General features: G+C 35.3%; 4 protein-coding genes and 1 non-coding gene across 6 annotated transcripts; 1 reads left to right on the plus strand and 4 right to left on the minus strand.

The window, feature by feature from the left end:
* Window positions 1-1,527: 1,527 nt before the first annotated feature.
* Window positions 1,528-1,693, minus strand: LOC146900443 (small nucleolar RNA snoR143). The gene has a single exon (XR_015024440.1). It is a non-coding gene; the product is annotated as a small nucleolar RNA snoR143 (small nucleolar RNA).
* Window positions 1,694-2,984: 1,291 nt separating this feature from the next.
* On the minus strand, window positions 2,985-9,001 carry LOC146900444 (protein NPG1-like). 2 transcript variants are annotated; one of them, XM_085735813.1, is made up of 6 exons: window positions 8,066-9,001; window positions 7,780-7,944; window positions 6,417-6,669; window positions 4,858-6,068; window positions 4,464-4,611; window positions 2,985-3,746 (listed from the first exon to the last, which is right to left on the minus strand). In XM_085735813.1, the coding sequence occupies exons 2-6, from the start codon at window positions 7,918-7,920 to the stop codon at window positions 3,427-3,429; spliced, it is 2,073 nt and encodes a 690-aa protein (XP_085591939.1). In that variant the 5' UTR covers window positions 7,921-7,944; window positions 8,066-9,001; the 3' UTR covers window positions 2,985-3,426. The 2 variants fall into 2 exon arrangements, with proteins under 2 accessions (XP_085591939.1, XP_085591940.1); XM_085735814.1 differs by having other exon boundaries at window positions 7,780-7,982; window positions 8,066-8,254.
* Window positions 9,002-14,830: 5,829 nt separating this feature from the next.
* LOC146900445 (large ribosomal subunit protein eL13z-like) lies at window positions 14,831-16,495 on the plus strand. Its single transcript, XM_085732728.1, has 3 exons — window positions 14,831-15,644; window positions 15,889-16,047; window positions 16,175-16,495. The coding sequence occupies exons 1-3, from the start codon at window positions 15,600-15,602 to the stop codon at window positions 16,394-16,396; spliced, it is 426 nt and encodes a 141-aa protein (XP_085588854.1). The 5' UTR covers window positions 14,831-15,599; the 3' UTR covers window positions 16,397-16,495.
* Window positions 16,496-18,379: 1,884 nt separating this feature from the next.
* On the minus strand, window positions 18,380-19,182 carry LOC146900446 (E3 ubiquitin-protein ligase Os04g0590900-like). Its single transcript, XM_085732725.1, has one exon. It carries the CDS (start codon window positions 19,052-19,054, stop codon window positions 18,512-18,514), a length of 543 nt encoding a protein of 180 aa, XP_085588851.1. The 5' UTR covers window positions 19,055-19,182; the 3' UTR covers window positions 18,380-18,511.
* Window positions 19,183-20,103: 921 nt separating this feature from the next.
* On the minus strand, window positions 20,104-24,488 carry LOC146900447 (putrescine-binding periplasmic protein-like protein). Its single transcript, XM_085732724.1, has 7 exons — window positions 24,116-24,488; window positions 23,085-23,242; window positions 22,601-22,849; window positions 21,762-21,896; window positions 21,493-21,675; window positions 21,180-21,341; window positions 20,104-20,927 (listed from the first exon to the last, which is right to left on the minus strand). Exons 1-7 carry the CDS (start codon window positions 24,468-24,470, stop codon window positions 20,538-20,540), a joined length of 1,632 nt encoding a protein of 543 aa, XP_085588850.1. The 5' UTR covers window positions 24,471-24,488; the 3' UTR covers window positions 20,104-20,537.
* Window positions 24,489-24,823: the final 335 nt, after the last annotated feature.

Raw genomic sequence — 24,823 nt, forward strand, 5'->3', positions numbered from 1 at the left:
AATATAAAATTTAATCAAAGTGATTGTGTTTAAATGATTAATGAGTTTCATCTAATAATTAGGCTATTGATAAAAAAAAAAACTTGTCGCTACTAGAAACTAGAATATATTTAATCAAAATTTTGTGTGAATGTAATCAAAAGACGAATACAGAATTCAGAATACCATGGCAGAAATATAAAATGTTAATTAAATATATTTACAAATAAAATAAATAAAAATTTAAATTTTACATTATAGATAGAAAAATGATGTTCCGTGGAAATGATTCAGATGGTGTTGCAATATGCACGAAACCAAATTCAAACATCTCACCTATTTATTTTAAGTGATTGATTTCTAACAATTAAGCTAATTGAAAAAAAAAAATGTTCTAATTAAGGACTCTATGCATAATATGTGTAATATTTTTGACCGACGCTAAATGAAGGCTAAGAGCATCCACAATGGAGACACCCATTTTTGGGTACTTAAATGGGTCCCACACGTACACATCACTCTTTTATTATTTTTTAATAGTAGTACCTAATAAGCACTCAATCCCTCCAACCCAGATCTCACACAAAGTTCTTAAATGGGACCCATTAATCAACTATCAATAACTTTATATCACTACATTTCAATTTTTTAATATTAAAAGCGTGCGGGTCCCGTTTAAAGTTGGGGGTCTTAAATAAGACCATGGGTCTTAAGAGACCCCCAAAAAAAATTCCCCAATGAGAGTACCTATTAGGTACGGTGTCTTAATTGGTAAAGACACCACCATTGGGGATGGTCTAAGGTGCTTTGAGAATTTAGGAGTGGAAAAGAAAATTAGCCAAATGGAAAGTTAGAAAGTAAAAACTAAAAATAAAATTTTAGCACCAATGTGTTCACTTTCTAGTTTTTTGTAAGAATAATTATTCATAGATAACAAGGGTGTAATATGTACACCAATTTAAAGGCATTTCCCCATGTTTTTTTGTTTTTGTTTTATTTTACTAAAGCACACCATAAATAATAATGTGTTTTAAAGATTCTTTCTTTATTTAAGCCGAGAATGTATGTCCTATATTTTGTTTATCATTTGCTTGTTTTTTTTTTTTTAACATTGAATAATATTTTTTTAAACTAATATCAAGATTAAATAATTAAGTTAGTCCTTAAATTATTTAAATCTACTAAAAAGTCTATAAATTATATTCTCATCCATTAATATGGTCTCTAAACTAGTTAAATGATAGACCAAATTATGGATGGAAGTAAAATTTATGAACTTTTAGTTGATTCTACTAATAGTTTAGGGACCAAATTAATGAGTGATAATTTAGCAACTAAATTGAGTGTATATTCTACTATCTTACGGAAGTTTTAGTTAATAGTTTAGGGACATTGTGATTTGTGACCAAACCAAACATAACTACATCAAAAAGAGGGGGGGGGGGGGGGGGGGGGGGGGGGGGGGGGGGGGTGGTTCAATTGAGATCAACATATTTGATTATACACTAATACACAATATATACAATGAATGATCGATAGATGAATGAAAAATGTAAGATGGAATTAGTAGACAAACAGCATTAATAGGCCGTTAATCTGTGGATCCATCTCAGCAGTTGTCTGGCTGCTTGCTGATTTAACAGCTCTTAATCTATGCACTTTGGTTCAAGATCGCTCTATATTATAAGAGAGACCTACGATATACAAATTGCATATTCAAAAATTTAAATAAATCAATCAATTTACGGTTATACATATTTCTTACATACTTTTAATGACATTTAGGAAAATTGATTAACTACTTCAGTGAAATTTCTACCAATTCATCAAATACTTCAAAGAAAACGAAAAAAAAGTGAAAATGAAGGAAAATAAAAGAAAGTTCATGCTGAGGATAAGGATGGGAAGAGGTAGGTATGAAGAAATTGTTGCAGCAGATGCAGCTGCAAAGCACTGCAGGGTTTGAGATGTGATTGTTGAGATTTGAGAATATATATATATAGAGAGTGACCATAAACCCTAGTTATTATTGGGCCTCTCCTCAAATATGGGTTAGGTTTTCCATATGTACTCTTTTGTATTGATGTTTTTTACACTCCCCCCACTTGATTCTCTTACCCCAAAGTTTATCAAAATTTATATTTTACCTTTGCTTATTATTTTATTTCTTCATATTTTTACTCCTCATTCACACTTGTTCAATTATTTGGATTGATCACTACATATTTTCAGAACAAAATATATATTTTTTTTAGTTTTTCTTTAATAAAATAAAAAATGACTTTACAAATAACTCATTTTTTTTCCTTCAATTATTGTGGAAAACTAAAAAATGAGAATGAAAAATAAGTCAATAAAAATAAAAATGTATTTAATAGAGATGAAGGAGGGTGGGCCCTTTCACATCTTGACCAGTATCTTGGTAGGAAATACAACCTCTCTTCCCCGTTTTCTTATCAAGTATGGCTCCAAACATAGGTGCTAGGAATGACGTTGCAATAGGTTTAGGATAGAGCTTGAGTTGAGACACATGAAACATGTTGTGTACACCAATAGAAGAGGGTAAGTCTAGATTGTAAGTCGTGTTTCCCACATCCATGGCCAGCACCTTAAAAAGATAAAAAAAAAAAAAAAAAAAAAAAAAACTTGGGCAGAAGCTTGTGAAAACTTGGTTACAAAGGGAAAACTTACAATAGGACAAAAAAGACAGTCATCAATAGAAAGCTTCGGCAACAACCTAGCTCACCCCAGAAGTATCAATGAATGAATGAGATAGAATGAGATGGAAGAGAAAAGAGAGTAATTGATGAGAAATTCTGATAAGCATTTCATTTAGCCACTAGGCTGTAATAGAAAGGATTGATTCTACTGCCACTAAATTGAAATCAGCAAATTAAGGAAAGTACAATAAATCATTGAAGGTATTGAAATGACTGAAGTATACAGTGATAGTATTAGTGTATTCAAACTGTCACAAAATCTAGGTACAATAAAAAGAAGAAAAATGAATCTTTACAGTTTACTCTCTTCAAAATGATAAGGATCAAACATTTACAAGGCTGAGAAGGAACTGAACCACATCAAAAAATAAAATAAATGAAGTTCTTTACAATTCATTCACCCTACCAGCTGAATAAGACAAACCTCTTTCTTATCTTATTGCCTAATCAATATTTCAATTCAATTTTTTTTCCTTAGAGTCTAGTTTCTGATACCAAGAATTTAAAATGTAAAAAGAATGGAGATATTGACAAAACTAATAGAAACTAGTATACTTAGTGCATGTTTGAAATCACATTGAGTTTCATGAAATCACAGTGATACCGTCAACATCAAAGTGTAGGTTTTTCCAAAATCACGGTTACACTGTGTGATTTTGCTAAACTAACCGTCAATTCAAACATGCACTAAATGTGACTTAGAGTTAAGTATTTAGGATGAATCCATTCAAAGCATACAGCTAAAACTTTCAATGGGATCAGATTCTTCAAGCATTGAAGCTGCCTGGAAGCAATCAGCAGCATCACCCATTCGACCATCTTCCTTGTGAGTTAATCCGAGATGATACCAAGCATTGCGATTAGTTGGTTCTATTCTAAGTGCATCGGAAAGTAAACTCCTAGAAACAGGTGATGCTTTGGAACCATTTTGCAGCATCAAAGAACCCATCAAGATCTTGCTTGGAACATGGTTTGGTTCAACTAGGATAGCATTGATAGAAGCTGCAAGAGCTTTACCGCTTTGTCCACGACCTTCAAATACAACACCTGCCACGATCATATTGGTATTGGTTAATATATAAAGTTTACAATGGAGTGAAATCATGGTTTTCAAATCTAGATTCAAATTGTGAATTAGAGACCTATTTTTCGAATCTTGAATTGAATCTTATCATGATTCGTAAGATATATTACCAATAAAAAAATGTCATTTTTAAGTAAAAACAAGTGACATAACAAATTGATATATCATATATGAACCTCAGAATAAGGCAAGATTCAAGTCATAAATCAAATGACAAAATTGAAGTGGTTGACTACACTAAGTTTAGATAATGATTCATTACAACGAATCATGAATCATCATAATGAAATTCAAGATATATTCATGTCCAAAATAGATACACGCCAGAAATTCGTATCGAATCGAGAGATACTAATAACCCTGGCTAAATACCTTAAACTGCTTACACCATGCAATTGTTGATGAGTACTAGCATGACACTCTCTAATGATCTCTTTCCATCACACTCTTATGTTAGTTGAAATTCATATGAATCCCACCATTTTGAGAATAGGTCCCACTAAATTATGAGTCTCATGCAAGTTTGGTGGAAAAAGTTTGAGAATGTGTTATCAGTATTTTTCTCCTTAGACTTGTCCTATGTCCCCTGTGATATCTCAATTTAATAAAACATGTGGGAAAATATAAGTTGAACATGCTAAAGTATAAGACTTTTAAGAGCATAAAGGTTTTATTCTTGCCTTCAGTTTGCATTGTTGCTGCCGAGTATTCCTTCAACTCTCTAGCCTTTTGCAAACAGATTTCAGCATCCTTCCAATGTGAAAGGCTTGCATATAAATTTGCTAGACCATGCCAAACATCAAACTCATTTATTTGATCCTCCTCATCCTATAAGGCGTTAATAATAGTAAGATTAGATTTGAAACAAATACAAACAATGGCAAAGAAGCAAACTATTATAGTCTACCATTCTCACATCAAAGTTATGTGTCTTGCTGGTTGCTGCTGCTGCTACTATTATTGTGGCTGTTATTATAATTGTTTGAAGTATTTGGTAAATGTTTTATTATTATTATTGTTATTAAATATAAAACATAAGAATTTCAGAAAGAAGAGAAGATAGGAGAATCTTACCTGTGAACTAAGTCTTTGAGTTCCAACAGATTTCTTCTGGGCTTGAACTAGTGCAAGAAGGTACCGGTAAATCTCAATAGCATCCATTGGTCTTAATTCAGCGATCTTCAGCTTGGCTTTTATCCTGAACAAAGGCCCCTGCTCCCATTTTGAGGTCTCATCTATAGCAGCATCAGTTACCACTTCGGCCTCTGTAAATCTTTTCTGGGCAGACAAAACCAAAGAAAGCAATCTCCATCCTTTCAATTTAGAGCCACCAGTTTTGTCGAAGAACTGCTTGGCATAACGTAAAGCAACCGCCAAATTTCGGTGCTCGGCATATTGAATAGCCAGTTCAAAAATTAGATCAAAATTGTTTTGCTCTATTCTAACTGCCTCCTCCAATGATTGCAAAGCTTTTGACTGAAGCATGGACCTCTCGAAATCGGAGGAAGCAACCTTAGCTTGCTTTCCAAGACACAGTCCGAGCATCCGAAGACCAACACCTTTCAAATGCTCGTTTAAGCCCTGAGCTTTATCGATTGCCCTCTGAGCATATCCTGCACCCTCAGCAGCAAGATGAGGATCCTCACTGCAAATCCTCGCTGCCAATAATAATGCTACCAAGTCATCTGGTCGTTCATGTTTGTGCAAAGACTTCCGTAGCAGATTCAAAGCACTTTTATTTTGTCCAGCTCCACTAAGACATAGAGCTAAAGAATTCCAACGGTCAATACGATGATATACACCAGGAAGCATCTCTTCAAATTGCTTTGCCAAAATAGAAGTTTCGCCACATGCTGAGAGTGCAAAAGTTAGGTGTTCCATAACTGAAGGATCATATTTTATTTTACCTAGGCTAAACTTCCTCAAAACAATCATAAGAAGAAGAATTGCCTCTTCAAGATTATTCTTAGGTACATAAGACCCCTCAATCTGAACGGAAAAACTTGGCGAACTCGCCTCCACACCACTGTATAGCAAAAATACGGCGAATGCTTTCTGAATTCTTGCACAGCAATCATTATCAAGATTCCATTGACTTAGAAGAGCGTTCCTATAAGTGGTTATTGCCTCATCGTAGCAACCGGCCTGTTTCCAAAGCTCGGGAAGGAGCTCTACTGCACAGCTTACTATCTCCTGCAATCTATTGTCAACTTGAGTCTCAGATATACCCTGAGAAAATACCTTCTCAACAGCATCAAGAACTTGCTTGCATTCATTAGCAGCTTCTGCAAATACATGAAATAATCATTTCAGTGTTGATTTGATTCAAATATAACTTAATGTAGGGAAACAGATTCTCTGCTGTAACTGCGTCGGGCAATCACAGATCTCAACAGTCCGAATCAATGGTCAAGGTTTTTTAAAACTAATTTACTGATTGTGTAATCTGACCCGTCCAATCTGACATCAATGGCCGAGACTCATTACTGTGTGGTATTTTTACTGCAAGGAATCTGGATCCGTATTATAGGTGCATTCGTGCAGGTATACGGGAAATCAGTTTCCATTCCAAAAAAATTAGAAAAGGTTAACTACTAGTAGAGAATAACTTTCCCTAGTTAAGAATTCAATACCATCAAATTTCCCCAGTTTTTGTAGAGACTTGGCTTTTAGGTAGATGGCTTCAAGCACCATACTAGCAGCATGCTGAGTTACTGAAGAAGGTGATTCGGCACGAGAGGGACCTTTCTTGACGGGTGGCTTTTCCAAAAGCGAAGGTTGCAGTCGCTGTATAGCTGCTTTAAGATCAATCCCATCAAACACACGAAGAGCACCTTCAACATTACCTCTTTGATACTCTAATTTTCCGAGTAGAGCTTGTGCTTCCTGTAAAGGTTTAAAAGTGACCATTAATATTAACTCAACATATGATCGATTTATTACAAAAATGGTTCTTCAATTCAATTTCAAGAAGAAACAATGTATGCGAGAACTTCACACTACATTTAAGGGGTTGTGTCAATTTACAGAATGTATCAATATTTCAATAATTATGTTTGTTTTGGCAAATTTATCTGGTTTCAAATCCAATGACATGTAATGCAGTGATACATATAAAGTCCATTATATGTGCAATGCTCATGTATAAGTATAATATGATTACAATCACGGAAATATAAATTTATGCTGCCTCACGAAAAGAAGAATTTATGTTATGGGAATGAAGTATTCTAAGGTTTGAAGCAGCATATTCTCAATGCATGACCACCATTGAGGCAGCATCAGCCGCATTTGACCGTGATTTGGAGTACTAGAGTCTTCTATTTCTCAACCAAAAGTTAAGGAAAAAGGAACCCAAAAAAAAGATGCATCATTGGTAGACTCCAAAGACCTTAACATTGGAATTAAACAAATTGCAAACCCAATCATACATTATCTAAAACCAGCCCAACATATAACACATATATCCTCCAAGGCTCTACAAATTCAAAATGAGGATAGCAAAACACTAAAACAAAAACATAATGTAGTTTAAATAATCGGTAAGCATGATGATGTTATAATTACATAATAGACTATAGTTTTAAACTGATGTCCACAACCACAATTGCGGCTCCAATATAAGGGTTTTGGAGACGTTCACAACTGCATCCGCACGCAATATCAAGCATTGTAACATAACAACAACCTCAATTTAAAAACCTTCCATTACAACACAAACAAAAAAGTAGGGCTCGTATACTTCCCAATTCTGTTTTATTTAATTTTTTCCATTTTGACTTCAAATAATAAACAAAAGAGAATATAGATTCAACATTTTCCTCATAAAATTCTTTCATATAAATTTTGAAATTGTGAAAACATTGTTTCAGAAAATACATTTTCCTATGTAGCATTTCATTTTCGGTCTATCACGACGACGAAACTTGAATTTCTTTGTTATCAATTTAAAATGAAGATGAATTTGAGAATTGAGAAACATGAAAAAAAGGTTACCTCAGAAGTAAGAGACAAGCCATCACGCAATGCAGTTTCAGCATCTTGAATATTTCCTTGATCGAGCTTAGCCTCAACCTCCGCGGTATCCATGGAGGTTCCATTTGCACAAAACTCTCTTCCACTTGATGACTCCATCATTCATTCATTCATTTCCTTCATCACCTGCATTTTGATGGATCCAAACCATGCCGTTTCAGATCCTTATTGGTCACGAATCACGCGTGATTGTTAGATAAAAACTGATGAAAAAGAAGGGTGAGAAAATGGAAAAAGACGACATTACCTTAGGCCTCGAGGAATGCATGCAATGTGGGAACAGAAGAGCGACGTTGGTTTGATTTTGATGTTTTGTTTGTTGTGTTCGTTTCAATAGAAGGTATGGTGATCCTATATATTTCTGCACTACTTTCTTAACATTGTTTTGTTTTGGCTTTGTTTTGTCTTTCTTTTGTTTTGTAAATGAAAACAGGACAAACACAAAAGAATGTGGGATGGGGATTGAGGACAAGACTAGGGGTGGTATGGTCCAGCTAAGCTTGTCGGGTCAACCGCTTGCTTTTACTATACAAAATAAAGGTCTCATGGCTAAGGGCATTGTTTAAGGAATTCAAAAAAAAAATTTCTCTCTTGAAAATAAAAATTAAACATATAATATGAAAGTCATAATTGTATAATTTTAAATGCAAAAGTTGATATTTTTCGATGCTTAAACAATGTCTTTAGGACACTTGTTAGTATTTTTCCAAATATAAGCATGTTTAATGGAGTATTATAAACAAATATTATTTTTTAAATTTATTGAATAATTTTTTAAATAAAAAATTTATTGACCGATTAATATGTATAGTTCCTTCAAAAAAAATTAATACATATAATTATAATATAGATGAGATGTATTAGTTATTCAATTTCCCTAAAAAATAATATATTAGTTATTCAATGAATTTGAAAAAAATAATATGTTTAAAATAGGGATCAGAATGAGTATATTAAAAAAATATTATGTATTTTAGAATATTTATTTTAGAGAATAATTACCATAAAAAAAATTAGAGAATAATTAATAGTGAAAAAATAAATTCACATTTATTTTTCCTAAAGTCACACATATTTTTGGATGTAAAGAGTAATTAGAGATTGTAAAAACACGTGTTCTAGGATGTTTCTAAGAGATCCATAAAAATAAACAGTACTAAATACAAGTCAAATATTTGTTAAACTAATAAATGTTGTGAAAGTGACTCAAAATTGGAGTTTGGAGGCCAAAATTGATGTTTGCTGAAAGTACAAATCGGTGGCCGATTTGGAAAATCGGTGGCCGATTTTGGCTGCCTTTTGGGAGGCTTTCTGTTCGGGAAAAATCGGTGGCCGATTTGGAAAATCGGTGGCCGATTTCGCGTGCTGTTATTTTTCAGAAACGTATTTTTGGGCCAGATTTGTTACAATTTTATGGGAGTTTCTTTTACTATAAATATAGGCCTTGTATCAGACTATTTTGAGAGAGATAGAGGGGGCTGAAACAAGGGTTTAGAAATCAAACTAGGGTTTGTATAGAGTTTGTCTCTTGGCAACAAACTAGGGTTTGAAGGTTGATTCACCTTGGGAAACACTATTAGGATTGAGTCTCTTGGTTACGGGAAGAGGCTGGGATTTGGGTAGAATTAGGCGGGAGACTTATTCTTGTAACCCATTGAAATCTCTTTTGTAACGTTACTCATCATATAGTGGAACGGAGGGCTGCTCTCTCCCCCAGACTAGGTCAATTTGGACCGAACTGGGTAAACAGATTCTTTGTGTTCTCTCTTCTTTTTTTTTTTTTTGCTGTTGTTTTCTACTTTTGGCTTGTGTTAATTGTTCCATACACTTTGATTTTGGTTGCTTAATTATCCCTTGCTCCACACATCAAGTTTGTTATTGGTGTGTTTTCTCATCGAATCCGCAACAATTGGCGCCCACCGTGGGGCAAAGGTCAAAGGATAATCAAGTACCATGGGTTCGAAGTGGGATATTGAGAAGTTTACCGGAGATAACGATTTTGGGTTATGGAAGGTAAAGATGGAAGCGGTGTTAATACAACAGAAGTGTGAGAAAGCTTTGAAGGGTGAAGGTTTGTTACCGGTCACCATGACACGAGCGGAGAAGACCGAGATGGTGGACAAGGCCAGGAGTGCCATTGTCTTGTGCCTCGGAGATAAAGTTTTGAGAGAAGTAGCAAAGGAACCAACCGCGTCATCGATGTGGGCAAAGATGGAATCTTTGTATATGACAAAGTCTTTGGCTCATCGGCAATTCCTAAAGCAACAACTCTACTCATTCAAGATGGTGGAGTCAAAGGCCATCATGGAGCAACTTACGGAGTTCAACAAAATCCTTGATGACTTGGAGAATATTGAGGTGAATCTTGAGGATGAAGATAAAGCTATACTCTTGTTGTGTGCTCTACCTAGATCTTTTGAATCGTTTAAAGATACCATGCTCTATGGAAAAGAAGGCACTGTTACCTTGGAAGAAGTTCAAGCAGCTTTGAGAACCAAGGAGTTGACTAAGTCGAAGGACTTGAGAGTTGATGAAAACGGGGAAGGCCTAAGTGTTTCAAGAGGGAATGGTGGAGGTAGAGGTAACCGAGGAAAGAGTAGTAACAAGACAAAGTTTAAATGCTTTAAGTGTAACAAGATGGGTCACTTCAAGAAGGATTGTCCGGAGATTAATGGTAATTCCGTACAAATTGTCTCTGAGGGTTATGAGGATGCAGGTGCTTTGATGGTGTGCTGTTTGGAGGATGAAGGTGATGTTTCTCACCTTGGGGGTGATGCCTGGTAGAGCGGTGGTCGTCTGGAGAGACGTTAAACACTCAACATCAGCCTGGAGAGGCGGTGGTAAGAATACTCATGATCTACCAGTTGAGGTGGAGGTTCAAGGAAGACATAGTGGGATGTACTCATTTGCTAGTTGAGAGGTTGGAAGCTCAGCTTTAGGTGGAGTTGAACACACCGGGAGTGGTACGACTATGGAGGACCTTGGGTGCTATGCTCTAGTGGTGAGTAAGGGTTTTCTTCATGAAGACGGAAGGCATTCCGGAGGTTGAAGAATGTATAGCACGGCTTGTGGAATTACCCTAAAAGTCCAAGGGTGATTGGATGCAAGGTGATCTTCAAGGAAGCGGGAGATGTCTCGTATTGAAGAGGTATGGTGTAGTCTTGTAGAACTACCTGAAATTCCTAGTGTAGTTTGGATACAAGGATCTTCGAGAAGGCGGAAGACATTCCGATGGCTGAAGAGGTTAAGGTGTGTACTTGTGGAACTACCTAAAATTCCTTGAGTAGTTTGGACACAAGGATCTTCAAAGGGGCGGAAGGCATTCCGATGATTGAAGAGATTAAGGTGTAAACTTGTGGAGCTACTTGGTGTAGTGGGAAGCAAGGGAAAGAGCAGCAAGGTGTTGATGTTAAATGGGCATCATCACTAATTTGGAGTCAAGGTGGAGATTGTTGTGAAAGTGACTCAAAATTGGAGTTTGGAGGCCAAAATTGATGTTTGCTGAAAGTACAAATCGGTGGCCGATTTGGAAAATCGGTGGCCGATTTTGGCTGCCTTTTGGGAGGCTTTCTGTTCGGGAAAAATCGGTGGCCGATTTGGAAAATCGGTGGCCGATTTCGCGTGCTGTTATTTTTCAGAAACGTATTTTTGGGCCAGATTTGTTACAATTTTATGGGAGTTTCTTTTACTATAAATATAGGCCTTGTATCAGACTATTTTGAGAGAGATAGAGGGGGCTGAAACAAGGGTTTAGAAATCAAACTAGGGTTTGTATAGAGTTTGTCTCTTGGCAACAAACTAGGGTTTGAAGGTTGATTCACCTTGGGAAACACTATTAGGATTGAGTCTCTTGGTTACGGGAAGAGGCTGGGATTTGGGTAGAATTAGGCGGGAGACTTATTCTTGTAACCCATTGAAATCTCTTTTGTAACGTTACTCATCATATAGTGGAACGGAGGGCTGCTCTCTCCCCCAGACTAGGTCAATTTGGACCGAACTGGGTAAACAGATTCTTTGTGTTCTCTCTTCTTTTTTTTTTTTTGCTGTTGTTTTCTACTTTTGGCTTGTGTTAATTGTTCCATACACTTTGATTTTGGTTGCTTAATTATCCCTTGCTCCACACATCAAGTTTGTTATTGGTGTGTTTTCTCATCGAATCCGCAACAATAAATACAACTTTTTTTTTATGCAAAAGTTATCTTTGTTCACTACTTAAAGAATACTCTAAGAATATTTGTTGCCATTTTTTTAGCTAAATATTATGTTATTTAGACACATAATTCCTGATACAGTATACCATTAAGTATGTATTTGTGTCTAAATTGATGTAGGAAACATTTTCCTTTAATTATACAGGCTCCTTTAAGCAATAATGAGAGAGAAATAAAAGAATATATGAATCGATTACACATTGACATTTAATAGAAATAAAATATGTGGCTGGTGGCTTGTAGGAAGAGGAATAATGTGATTTTGAGTATAGATTAATGATAAGAGAGTTTAGGGGATGGGAGGGGCAAGGGAGAAATCTTCGACCATTTCAAAAATCACTTTAACCTTCAAAAGTATGAGTAGATCGACCTAAGAAAAATTGACCTTTCTAAGCATTGAAGATAACAATGCAGCTAATTATTCTCTAATTTTTTCACTATTAATTATTCTCTAATTTTTTTTATGGTAATTACTATAAAAAAAATTAGAGAATAACTAAAGTAAAAAAGGTGGCGTGGGCTTTGTGAAAGTTGCAAGAGCCATGAACTAGATGAGATTAAGTTTTGGTTCCTTCAAAGAATTTTGGGTAGATCTGTTTGTATTTCATGAAGTTTTTAGTGAATTCCATTCTAATGAGAAACTCGTGTGAGGACTAAATTGTACATTCATTCTATTGATTCCATTCCATAGAAGGATAGTCTTATTTCATTATTGGATTTTAGACTCGTAACCTCTTGTGAGGTGTGTATACATACTATTGTCAAAAAGTTTTGACCACCAAATTAAAACTTATAACTGGCAAGGTCATTTCTAAGTCGCATTCTGCTTTTATTAAATGGTAGGCAATCCTAAGCGAAATTTTGATTGCTAATGAGGTGGTTAATGAAATGAACGAAAAGAATAAGGATGTGACTACGTTCAAAGTGGATTTTGAAAAAGACACATATATGTCTCGGTGGAGTGAGTTTACCTTGAATCAGTTATTTCAAGAATAAACTTTTCGGCTATATCGAGGGAGTTAGATCTCATAATGTCTTAGCTCAACAACAAATTCAGTATAGGTCAATAAAAGCCCCACAAATGAATTTCATATGTGGTGAGATCTTAGACAAATAAAGGCCCTTGCAAAGGCAACAACATATAAATATGGAAGTCCTTCAACATATTTGATCCCATTATGTGGGCGTATCAAAGACTTAGCCTCTGGGATATTGTACGTTGGTGGTGTACAAAAGGGCATTCATGCCTGGGCTTTTGTGGAACAAATCCTCGAGGAAGCTAGTGGTGCCTTCTAGTACCGGAGGAATGGGAGGAGGAAGGTGGAGTGTGCGTCGGACACAATATAATTTGTGCTTTTGTATATTTTATTTTGATATATTTGGCACCAAACTATGAACGTATTTTGTAGCTTTAACTTGACGTGGTATGATTTGACAATTTTCGTTATCATATTTTATCAATTGATTTCAGAATTGATTTTTACACGTAAATTTTATAGTTTATCTCACTTTACCTCAATGTATCTAAATATTAATCACTTTACATCCAACTCATTTTTATCATAATCAATTTTATCATTTCGCCTAAAAAAATTCCTCTTATCGTACGACCAAATATACCCTGACCCGTTTGAAACATGCTTTTAAAAACCCTCCCTAAAATCCTTCAAAACAAAAAACCCTCCCTAAAAAAAAACCTCCCTTTCTTTTTCATTGGAAATTTGGAGCTTAGTTAGCTGTGAAGTTCTTCTTTCGGCGCTGCGCTGCGCTGCGAAGGAGAACGAACAACCCTCAACCTCAGGCACTCTCATTTTCCTTTCTCCCATAAATCAATTCCGTTCTATCACTTCAATCGCGACAGTAATATTCAAGAAATAATATGCTTTTGTTTGATAGTAATGTTCCAATATTATTTTTGCGCGTTCGAGAAATTCAGTCTATAACCTTAGTTTATTTCCATGCAATGTAATATAAGAAAAATAAAATAACTTAGGGGAATTTTTTTTTGAACAAGAATAACTTAGGGGAATTAGTCACTTTAGTCCCTGAATGGGGAACGATTCGTCAATTTAGTCCCTGAATGCAGATAATATGCAAAACAGTCCCTGCATGGTCAATTTCAGGGACTAAAGTGACTAACGAAGTCTACATTCAGGGACTAAATTGACTAACGGAGTCTGCATTCAGGGACTAAATTGACTAACAAAGTCTACATTCAGGGACTATTTTGCAATTTATCTGCATTCAGGGACTAAATTGACGAATCGTTCCCCATTCAGGGACTAAAGTGACTAATTCCCCAATAACTTAACTTTTAATAACGGATCCATTTTTGTGTCACAGAATATAAAATGTGGACTGAACACTTTCTATTTTTCATCTTTCTGTTATTGTTGTTGTTTATAGGTAAGCAATCATGGTTAACCATAATAATGTGATCCCTAATGAGCACTTTAGGAAGCATTGGCAAAACTATGTCAAGACTTGGTTCAATCAACCTGCTCGCAAGACAAGAGATGGCACCATACCATTAGATCTGGGCCACACATTGCCCAAGTGTGTGTGTGTGTGATGTGTGTGTGTGGGTGCCATTAATGGCCAGAATTTAATGGCACGGTGCCATTAATGGCACCCAAGTGCTGCTCAAGACAAGAAGACGCTTAGGTAATTTTTACCTAATTTCAACCTCGTTTTTTGACTTCGTTGAAATAATTAGGGTATGTTTGAATTGACTTATTTGAACTTATCTACTTGTATAAATACAAATGGTGTTGATGACGGATGACGGTGAGCCAAAACCTGCCATACCGACTGACATGTGGCACTGCCATACCCGAGTATGGCGTCATGGTGCTGCCACTCATCCTTAAAGAATTGGTCGTTGCAGAAATCCAAAAACCCCCCACTGATATTAGACACGGTGCAGTCATGGCCGCCATTTGATAACGCTGATAAATACTTTTGCAACTGTTTGGGATAGATTAGGGAAACGACTTATATCTTGTATAAAACAATTTGACTTTATTTTATCTTGTGTTGTATAGACAAAGCCAGTTTGGATTGATATACGTGAACTCATTTACTAGCATAAACACTGGTGAGATTGTTCCAGAGAGCTTACTGAAGCAGCTTATGATACATCCATAAGTTGTTTTCAACTTTTTCTCCATATGATCTCTAGGATAGCTTATTAAAACAACTCATAACTTATGTATAAATAGCTTGTATATAAGTACATATATGATAAGCACCTATGATTTAAACAGTTAATTAAGTTGTTTATCAAAACAGGATCGTAGCTTATACATAAGCACTTGAATGTTAAGCGCTTATGCTATAAGTGGTTATTTAAGTTGTTTATCCAAACAGGTCAGTTGATTAGTTTGGATTATACTTGTTATTAGAGAGGAAAAACTATGTTTAGGTTAATACTGACTGTTTTATCAATTTTCTGTTGCCATATGGATGATGCATTCTTCAGCTCAACAGAAGAAGGCTGTTAAGATTTTCCCTAAGCCTACAGCAGGATCTCTTAGACCTGTTGTTCATGGTTAGACAGTGAAATACAACATGAAACTCAGAGCTGGGAAAGGGTTTTCTCTTGAAGAATTGAAGGTAAATTGGCTATCTTGACCCTATTTCCCCGACACAAAACATTGTCATTGACACGTAGTAATTTAAGAAAATATAAGTGACTGAATGTAACTTACTGCAGTTGTCGGTGTCATGTTGGTGTCTGAAGCTTCAGTGCTATAAAGATGTTAGCATGTGAATTCAAAAGAAAATCATTTAAAACAAAATAAATTCTCTTTTACCTTTCTGTTCCTTACAATATTTCTTCTTTTCTTGTATATACTAGGCTGCTAATATTCCTAAAAAGCTTGCTCCAACTATTGGCATTGCTGTTGATCATCGTCGTAAGAATCGTTCTTTGGAAAGCCTGCAAACTAATGTGCAGAGGTTGAAAACGTACAAGGCCAAATTGGTTGTGTTCCCAAGACGGGCTCGAGAGGTCAAGGTAATGCCGAAATCTTTACTTATTAATTTGATAATTGTGAGGACATTTTATTTGTTTCATTATCCTCAATCTACGAAAGTAGGAAACTATTAAGTTCAAGATTTGTATGTTCAAATTTCTTTTGCAGGCTGGCGATTCTAGTCCCGAGGAACTTGCAAATGCCACACAAGTTCAGGGTACATACTTGCCCATTGTAAGGGAGAAGCCATCTGTTGAACTTGTTAAGGTTACCGATGAAATGAAGGCATTCAAAGCTTATTATAAGCTTCGTCTTGAATGCACTAACCAACGCCATCTTGGTGCCAGACTAAAGAGAGCTGCTGAAGCAGAAAAGGAAGACAAAAAATAGTGACCTAAGTTTGTTTTTAATCCTTTTTTTTGTGTTGCAATACATTTTTTGTTTGAGATCTTTACTCTATATTTATATTGAGCATGTTTAGTAACATCATATTGAGAATTGTTTGGTGAAGTCTACTGCTTGAATTAGCATACCGTTATTTTGGATTATTTCGTTATTTATTTGCCATGCTTTCCACACATTCAACTTGCTCTCTTGTTAGCCACATCACATTCATGTACGATGATTGATTTCTCTTTTTTTACGATGATTTCTCTGTCTCTGATTTCTCACTGACGGTTAAGCTTATTTTTTACATTTACATACAGATAAAATTTCCAATACCGACAATACAATGATCAATCCGAGCAGGATTGGATTGGTAGTGGAGACACCACTGCGCACATACAATCTAGTTATGGCAACAAAAAAAAATTACTCATGTGATAAGTTAATGTAGCTTTAGCCAAAAAATAATTTTAAAAAAATTATGGGTCATGATAATTAGTGTCCATGATAATTGTTAGCATTTCTTTAAAAAATATTAGAAAATACTCGTGATAAATTGAAAATTAAAATAATTTCTATAAATCTCAACTATTAAGTTGGGGGGGGGGGGGGGGGGGGGGGGGGGGGGGGGGGGTTTGTAACAAATTAATGATGTATTGTTAACTTATAATCTAGACTAGATTTGTAATATAAGGGTGTTAAGATGAATAAGTGGAGTGTCCTAGATTCGAACTTTGAATCATGTATATATGATGCAATATTCCTATCAGCTGAGATAAATTCATGAGGACGAAAAACATTTTTAAGCATCTATTATCAGCTGAGATCAATTCATGAGTGTCCTAGATTCTTAAATATGTATATACATATTTCATATCAATTCAATTCATTAAAGTATCTAAATAATTTGAAATTATTTCACACATTTTTTCCTTTTCCATATCTTCCTTTGATCGGAGATAAATCTATTCAGACGTGTCAAACACTAAAATGTAGGTACCTTTTTTAGCAATATTTGAATCTTAATGCACTTTATAGGAGACTAACCTCTTTAGTTAAATCTGAATTCGGTCGGAAATTGGTTGTGTTCCCAAATTAGGAAAAATTTCTGAAAAAACATTAGGAGAAGTACTGAAGTACTGAATTTGATTAGGAAAAACCCTCTTGAATCAGCATTAGTACTAAATTAGGAAAAAGCTAGGAAAACCTTCTGATCACTAATACCCTGTGATTCAAATATTTGAATCAGCATTCTCTTAAATTTGATTAGGAAAATTTAAACTATACCATTATCAAAATTTGTAAATTATAGCATTTGTTTTTAAATTTTCTTTCAAAACAAGTATTTCTTTTTAAATTTATTCCTTAAACAGCATTCTCTTTTTTGGTTGATTTCCCCAATTAAGAAAATTAGCTTAATAGCCATTATCTTTTTTTGACAGTATAATAATCAGCATTCTCTTTTTTGGTTCATTAAAAATTACTATAACAATTATTTAATCTATTAGTGTTTCAAAAAAAAATTATTTAGTCTATTAATAAATTTCAAAAACAGTAGTTTCCAATAGAGAAATTATATTTTGACAGTAGGTTACTGCTCTGCAACCACTTTTTAATTTTTTTATAACTAAATTGATAGTGCATAAAAAAGAACCTTTAGCAATTTTTTTAGAAGTACAAGGATGCATGTAAAGAGAAACAAATTGAAATCTAGTTTCAATCACGTAAATATCATGTAACATTTAATATTACTGTTGAATTCACATGTCACCACCTCTTATGAAAAGCAGTTGTATTTTAGGAGTCGTTATTAGACATTCAATATGAATGTTTGAGTCTATTGCAATTGTTAACTTCATAACTCTCTTTGCTAGCTAGATCTAATCATACACAATTCTTAATTTTTTTTTTTTAAATATGAAACAAAGCTCACAATTGTGATGAAAGAATGGTAGTAAGGAACACAAATGCTTTATAATATAACCTTATATTGGCTAGAACAATCGTTGATCGTACTTTACTTATTTTAACAGTTCAATTCCAAATTATCAGTTTCTTTTTCCTAAAATTTAGAAGGTTCCAAACAAATAATTGATTGTCTACTGCAATTATTACATTTTAGGATCGGACCATGTGTAACCCATTTTGCAACTCATTTTCAGTGACAACTATCTCCACCGTATTTACGCCATGATCAACATTCACCTCGGCGGACCTAACCTCCGGTAAACAGTGGGGAACCACCGGGGAGGGCGTGGCATCAGCACGGCAAACAGGACAATTGAGATGTGAAAGGAGCCACATATCTATGCATGGTACGTGGAAAGAGTGCATGCAAGAAGGCATAGTCCTCAACTCCTCACCTTCCTCAAAGTCTCCTAAGCACACAGCACAAGTCACACAATCATCATCATTGTCATCATTCTTTTTCTTCTTCTCATACTTGTAGGATGGAATCTGATGTGACACCAAACTTCCCTCTTCAGTGCTCGGCGTTTGTGTCAACGGTTGCTCATGCTGCCGCGATTGTTCGGATGCGTGTTTGCAGCAAATGAATATGAGATGGTATATTGTAACCACAAAGCTAGCTGAACCCATGGCAATTAGTATCACACCAAATTTGGTACCAAGCAAAGGTTGATAATCAACATCATCAGCCATAAACTGTGTGTGAGAGAGAAATGTGACAATGATTTTGTATTGATAGAAGAAATTAGTAAAACATAAAGATGACACAGCCGGCCAAAGCAATGGCTTAGCAACATTTATCGTTCATATCAATCATTCTCTTCACACTTAAATCGTGACGGTGAAAGCTATAAGATAGATATATTTTTTATTTGCTAATAACTAAACTAGTATGAGATATGCAATAATGAGGTTTTAAGTTTTACTTAATTTTCTTTCAAAAAAAAAAAAAAAGCTTTACTTAATTTGTAGATATAGATAAAGAATACATTCTCATATCACTATTTTAAGAAGATTTTTTTTTTTTTTTGAATCATTGAGTAACCGATGTATTTGGTTTATATTATATCAATTATTAAATGCTTCTAAAAAATAATTTTTATATTACATCGGTTATTCAATTATTCAAAAAATTAGTTTGTTGCATATGACTGGAGGGTGTATGTAACCAATTAACAGTGGAAAAATAATAATCGAAAAAATAATAATCCCTTATCACCTAATTTTGCACATATTATAAAAATGCATCCTTCTGTTTCTTATTTTAAACTAGTGAAATAATAACTGTGATAAAGATTCTAACAAAAAATTTAGAATATAGGAAGAATACATAGATTTCATGGATGTCAATTTGCATCCATAAATGAGGATCCTAGTGAATGATTGTCTCATTCCGACCCCATAGATAGAGAATTTTTCCTGCGGAAACATGGTGGGAGAAACTAGGAAGTCTCTCCCATGATAGTTTGGGGACTGGAACAAGGATTTCACACATGCATAAATTTCTTTTTTATGTTTATGTTTATTGTTGTCACAAGACTCACAATAATGGCTTAATATTTTATTTGTTCTATGGTGAAATTTTATACTTTTTAATCCTTATTTGTTAATAATAGAAATTTGATTATTCTTTTTTATGTTTGATGGAGTTCCCGTGGGGACCGTGAGGATTTGCAAGGATATATATATAAGGGAACAAAACTTCCCAAGGCGAGGATCAAGAACAAGGGCAAGGTCAAAGATGGTATTCAAAAGCCATGTTGATTGGCAAAAAGAATCACTCACTTTACCCAGCTTTAAGAGCTTGTCTAATATTTGCTTCATGTTGATTTGTACAAACAATAAATCCCCCAGAGGAGACATGAATATATGACAAACAAATTACTTCACCTACTAATACATAAATCAAATTTTCGGATGAATTTTGCAGAACATTTTGAAGGTTCAACAATATGGAATGCAGAATCAGCAGCTAACTCGTACAGCTCCAGCGTTAACGACTTATTGTTGCTTTTCACTACCCAATAATCTTGAAATTCTACCTCCACAAATGTTAAAACATCAGTCAACCTTTGAAGTTTCTGGTCATTCAAATCATAAAATCACATATCCTTTGTATGTATTCGACAGCCCAATAGCTCATTACGCAAGTCAGCTTTGAATTAGACCGCCCAGACTATGTAACCAATGATGAGATATACTGACGCATTTTGTGTATCAATCCATTACCAGGTTCCTGGATTGAGGCAAGCAACCAGTGGTAATCGGATTCTGCGGAATTAGATAATGGCTCTAGAAATTCACACCTTTCTAAAATGTCAGATGGTGGTGCTCCATCAATGAGATTGGTGTCTAGCCTTGGCCTACCCTTAGTTAACTCCAAAGGCACATTGGTGGAATGACCTTGAAGAAGAGGGGGAGAGGCACCTGGGATCACCTCCTGCTTAAAGGGCAGTGCTCTGGCAGATTGCAGACAAAACTCTATCCACTGATGAATTAATGGGGATGGACCCCTGACGCGCCCACCAATCCGACTTGTTTGAATCCTTGAGGCAGCAGGAATTGCCTAGAGAAAACAAAACAAAAAAGCAAAAAAAAAAGAGGTTGAAAAAGGTCATTGTCTAGTGTGTAAGAGGAGATAAATTCATGTCTATTATCAATAAATATGTGTAAATATCTGAATCCCATTTGAGTAATTATCAACAATTTCCTGTTACAAGGGTGGCTTTATATTATATCATTCCACATATGATTCCTCGAAATCATTAACCAAAGAAATAACAAATCCTCTAAAACAAGATAGCAATGAGAGGCATACCCAAAGATCTGCCCATAAACTCGCTCCAGACTTTGGAACAATAACTGCAACATTAGACATCCGTTTAGCAACAGGAATAATATCACTACTCCATCCAACAGCTACCCACACATCTCCAACTCCAAAAGCCTTTAGATAGTTTTCACTATCAAATAGTCGAACCTAGAAATACATAAAAGTAGTAACTTAATATTTAAAATTTGGAAAAATAGGATCGAAAATTCTCTGTTCTGTCAACTAAACTTTTATGCATTTGCTCCTCTATTTCAATCAAAGCAACATCAAAAGTTCAGAGATCATCTGGTAATAGTACCTGTTTTGCAAGCAATGCTAAATTATGTTTAACAGCATCTCTCCCACCATTAACTTCCAAATTGATGTCATTTGCATTATAGGAAGCCCCCATATACTTTAAGACTGCACCGACAACTTCTCTAGGAGAGTCCACCATGGAAATCCTCCCTGCAAGATCAGGCCGCCACAGATCTGCCCAGTCCTGCAATTCCAGTGTAAATAATCTAATCTAAATATCTGATTTATGCTTCACCGGAGTTTTACAAGGTCTAATAGAAAACAGCATACCTCTATTGGAGCCAACTTATGCTTTTGAAAACTATTTGTCTTGTATGCTATTACCATGCATCCCCATCGATATGGGGCAGCCCATATATCACCTTCAGGGTCCACTTCTCCCTCACAGTTCCTGCGTAGATATACCTGGAACCTTGTCAGGGAATGTAATATCATACTATCAACAACAGACATTTCCGAGGGAAAATAACTAACCAATGGATATGTTATAATTAATCTTGGTCATGCTCAACATGAACCAATGGGATACATACACCAGATTCTCACTGTGATGTTATGTTATCATTTTCAGCAGTAAAATCCATTTATTTTGCTGACAAGGTGTTAATTTATTTATTTTTTGCTATTGGCCTAGTGACCAACGCATACACAGATATACGGGGAGGGGGAGGAGGTGACACGGGTTCGAACCCACACTCATGCACCCGTAGTGCTAACACTTTACAACATGAGGGAAAACAAAACATGTTAGTGATTCAGTAAAACTATGTTTTTGTAAAAAGAAGCACGTGTAGTGATGTCACTTTACATGTAAGCGAGATATCATTATGAATAATAACTCATTTTAAATTGTCACACGTACAAAATTACAGTATCTAACATGGCCCCTTGGCAGACAAGCACTCAGATAACTATGATGTCTGTGTTTGCACCTATTTGTTTTTCGTAAAAAAAAAATCAAAAATTCATACACATAATCATGAGAGAAGATGCACCAAAATCAAGCTGAACAAAGTGCACAAAACAAATGGTTTTCATCGTAAAAGAAGACTATCATGAGACACAATTTCCAAGGAGAAGAAATATAAAACAAAAAAATATAATGTTACCTTCCATTTCTCAGATAAGTTTTTAAACCATTCTTGACCTTCCACATCTTTTATTGGCTCAATTATAGCTTTTTTAACGGCAAATTTGAGCCACGAGTCACCAATACCGACAATATCAGCTGCCAAAGCAGTTGTTGGGACATGATCACCTTTGGTAAAGGGAATGGATAGATCAGAGAAGATATTCTCGAGAGTTGCATAATAATTCACCTTAAATTTCATTCTATTCCCTTGAGAATTTATGAAATCCTACAATTGAAGAAAATTTCACATGAAAATCTATAAAATAATTTAATGGAAATCTATTATCAACTATAAGTTGCTTTAAATGACATCACAGAATCAGAGGAACTTCCAGTATGAGCAGAAAACAGAACAACTGCTCCCAACAAGCTAGTGAGAGACAGCAGAAATTGCAATCAACGATCAAATTTTTTTTTTTAAAAGACCACGCAAAACAATTTAAGCAACGTGTGTCACAGACCTTGATCCATGAAGGAGGAATAGAGCCACGCAAAGCAACAACTTTCAAAGGAACTGTCAATGCATACGTTTTAGACTTCCAAGCATTAAAAGATGCTTCTAATTCCTTATCTACATCTATATTTCCATTGGCATCATGTTTCCTTGCATCATTATCATCTGCAATCATACATAAAATATAAAACCACAAATCACAAATTGGTGATTCCTGTGACCACACACACCATTTTATGACAGCAGCAAATCCTGCTCTTCATTACCAGATAACTAAACTGGTAATATTAATAATCAAAACCATTAAAAATGAACACAAATTTCAAATTGCATTGACTAGAGGAAACAGTGACACATACATGAACACTGAACATGGCACCGACAAGTAAAAACTGGTATTAATATAAAAATGTAACTGATTAAATGTAACACGTGTGTCAGACATTGGTACATGTCAAACATTGACACACCTTTAATACAAAGTGTCGGTGCAACATACTATAAAATAAAGAACATAGTTAACAAATGTGAAGAACATAGTAGGAAAGAAAAAAGAGTCATTGTCCCGATGAGCTTAGCTCAGTTGGTAGGGACAATGCATAATATATGCAGGGGCCGGGTTTCGAACCCCGGACACCCCACTTCTCCACATTTAAAATGTGTGAGCTCCAGACACTGGCTACTTGACAAAAAAAAACCATTATGACCCCTCACAATTTGCTTGCAGCCTGGCATTTTAATACAGGCACAAATTGGTCCCTCAGTTATAATGAGTACTAATTGGGGTATACATTGTTTTCGTCGTACTAGATTGGACCGCGAACAAATTATGAGGATCAAATTGGGTCTTAATTCAAAGATATTTGAAAGAGAACAACATAACATCTAAAACTTGGACCTAGTCATATGCCAAATTTTCATTTCTTCTGCATATTCCTAATTAATAGAAGCTTATATTTCCCTTTGGTAAAAAGTATCAATAGCATATAATCTCAATCTAGAAGCTACTGAATCATCTAATAAAAAATTGTTGAAAACCTTGAATAGTTTGTTCCTGCTGAACCACGTTGGTTAGAGGAGGCAAAGAAGCGGAACAAGCGCGAATGCCACAGCAGAGAAACAGCGCGACAGAGACAGTGACGCGGACAAGAGCACGGGGCAGCAAGTTGAGTGGCGTTGTATCTGAAGGTTCCCGGCGGGAAGCGGAGACTGGTGACGCCGGCGAACGATGTGTTGGATTCCGGTGATTGGAGAATTGTAATTGAGATTTGAGAGGTGAGGTGGGGATTAGAAAATTGTAGGGGTTAGAATTAGGGTTTCGAATTGAGAAGAGATAAGGGTAACGTGGTGAAGGTAGAGAGAGTGTGTTATGTGTTTGCAGCAACACAGCCATAGTTGCAGCATCAAATGCACGCACGCTGTGTCTTACTACTACTGTTGTATCTCACCTGTTCTCCGGGTAACAATTTTTTAATTTTTTTTTAAATCAATGAGGTATGACATGGCACGTTAACGGGATATGTGATACTCCACATGGATGACACATCGGTGACATGTTACAAAGATCATTTGTATTGGAGTAAATAGTTAATTACCCTATTGAAATTGTAACTTTCGTCAAAAACCTCCTTGAATTTTGCAAAACGTCAAAAACCCCCTGAAATTGTCTAGCGTCTATCAATTACCCCTCCATTAATTTCCTCCATCCAACATGCTGATGTGGCCGTTAACTGCCACGTGGCACTG

This window comes from Medicago sativa, chromosome 8 (genome assembly GCF_051527215.1).
Source record: "Medicago sativa cultivar Bolivia chromosome 8, Bolivia_mono, whole genome shotgun sequence".
NCBI lineage: Eukaryota > Viridiplantae > Streptophyta > Magnoliopsida > Fabales > Fabaceae > Medicago > Medicago sativa.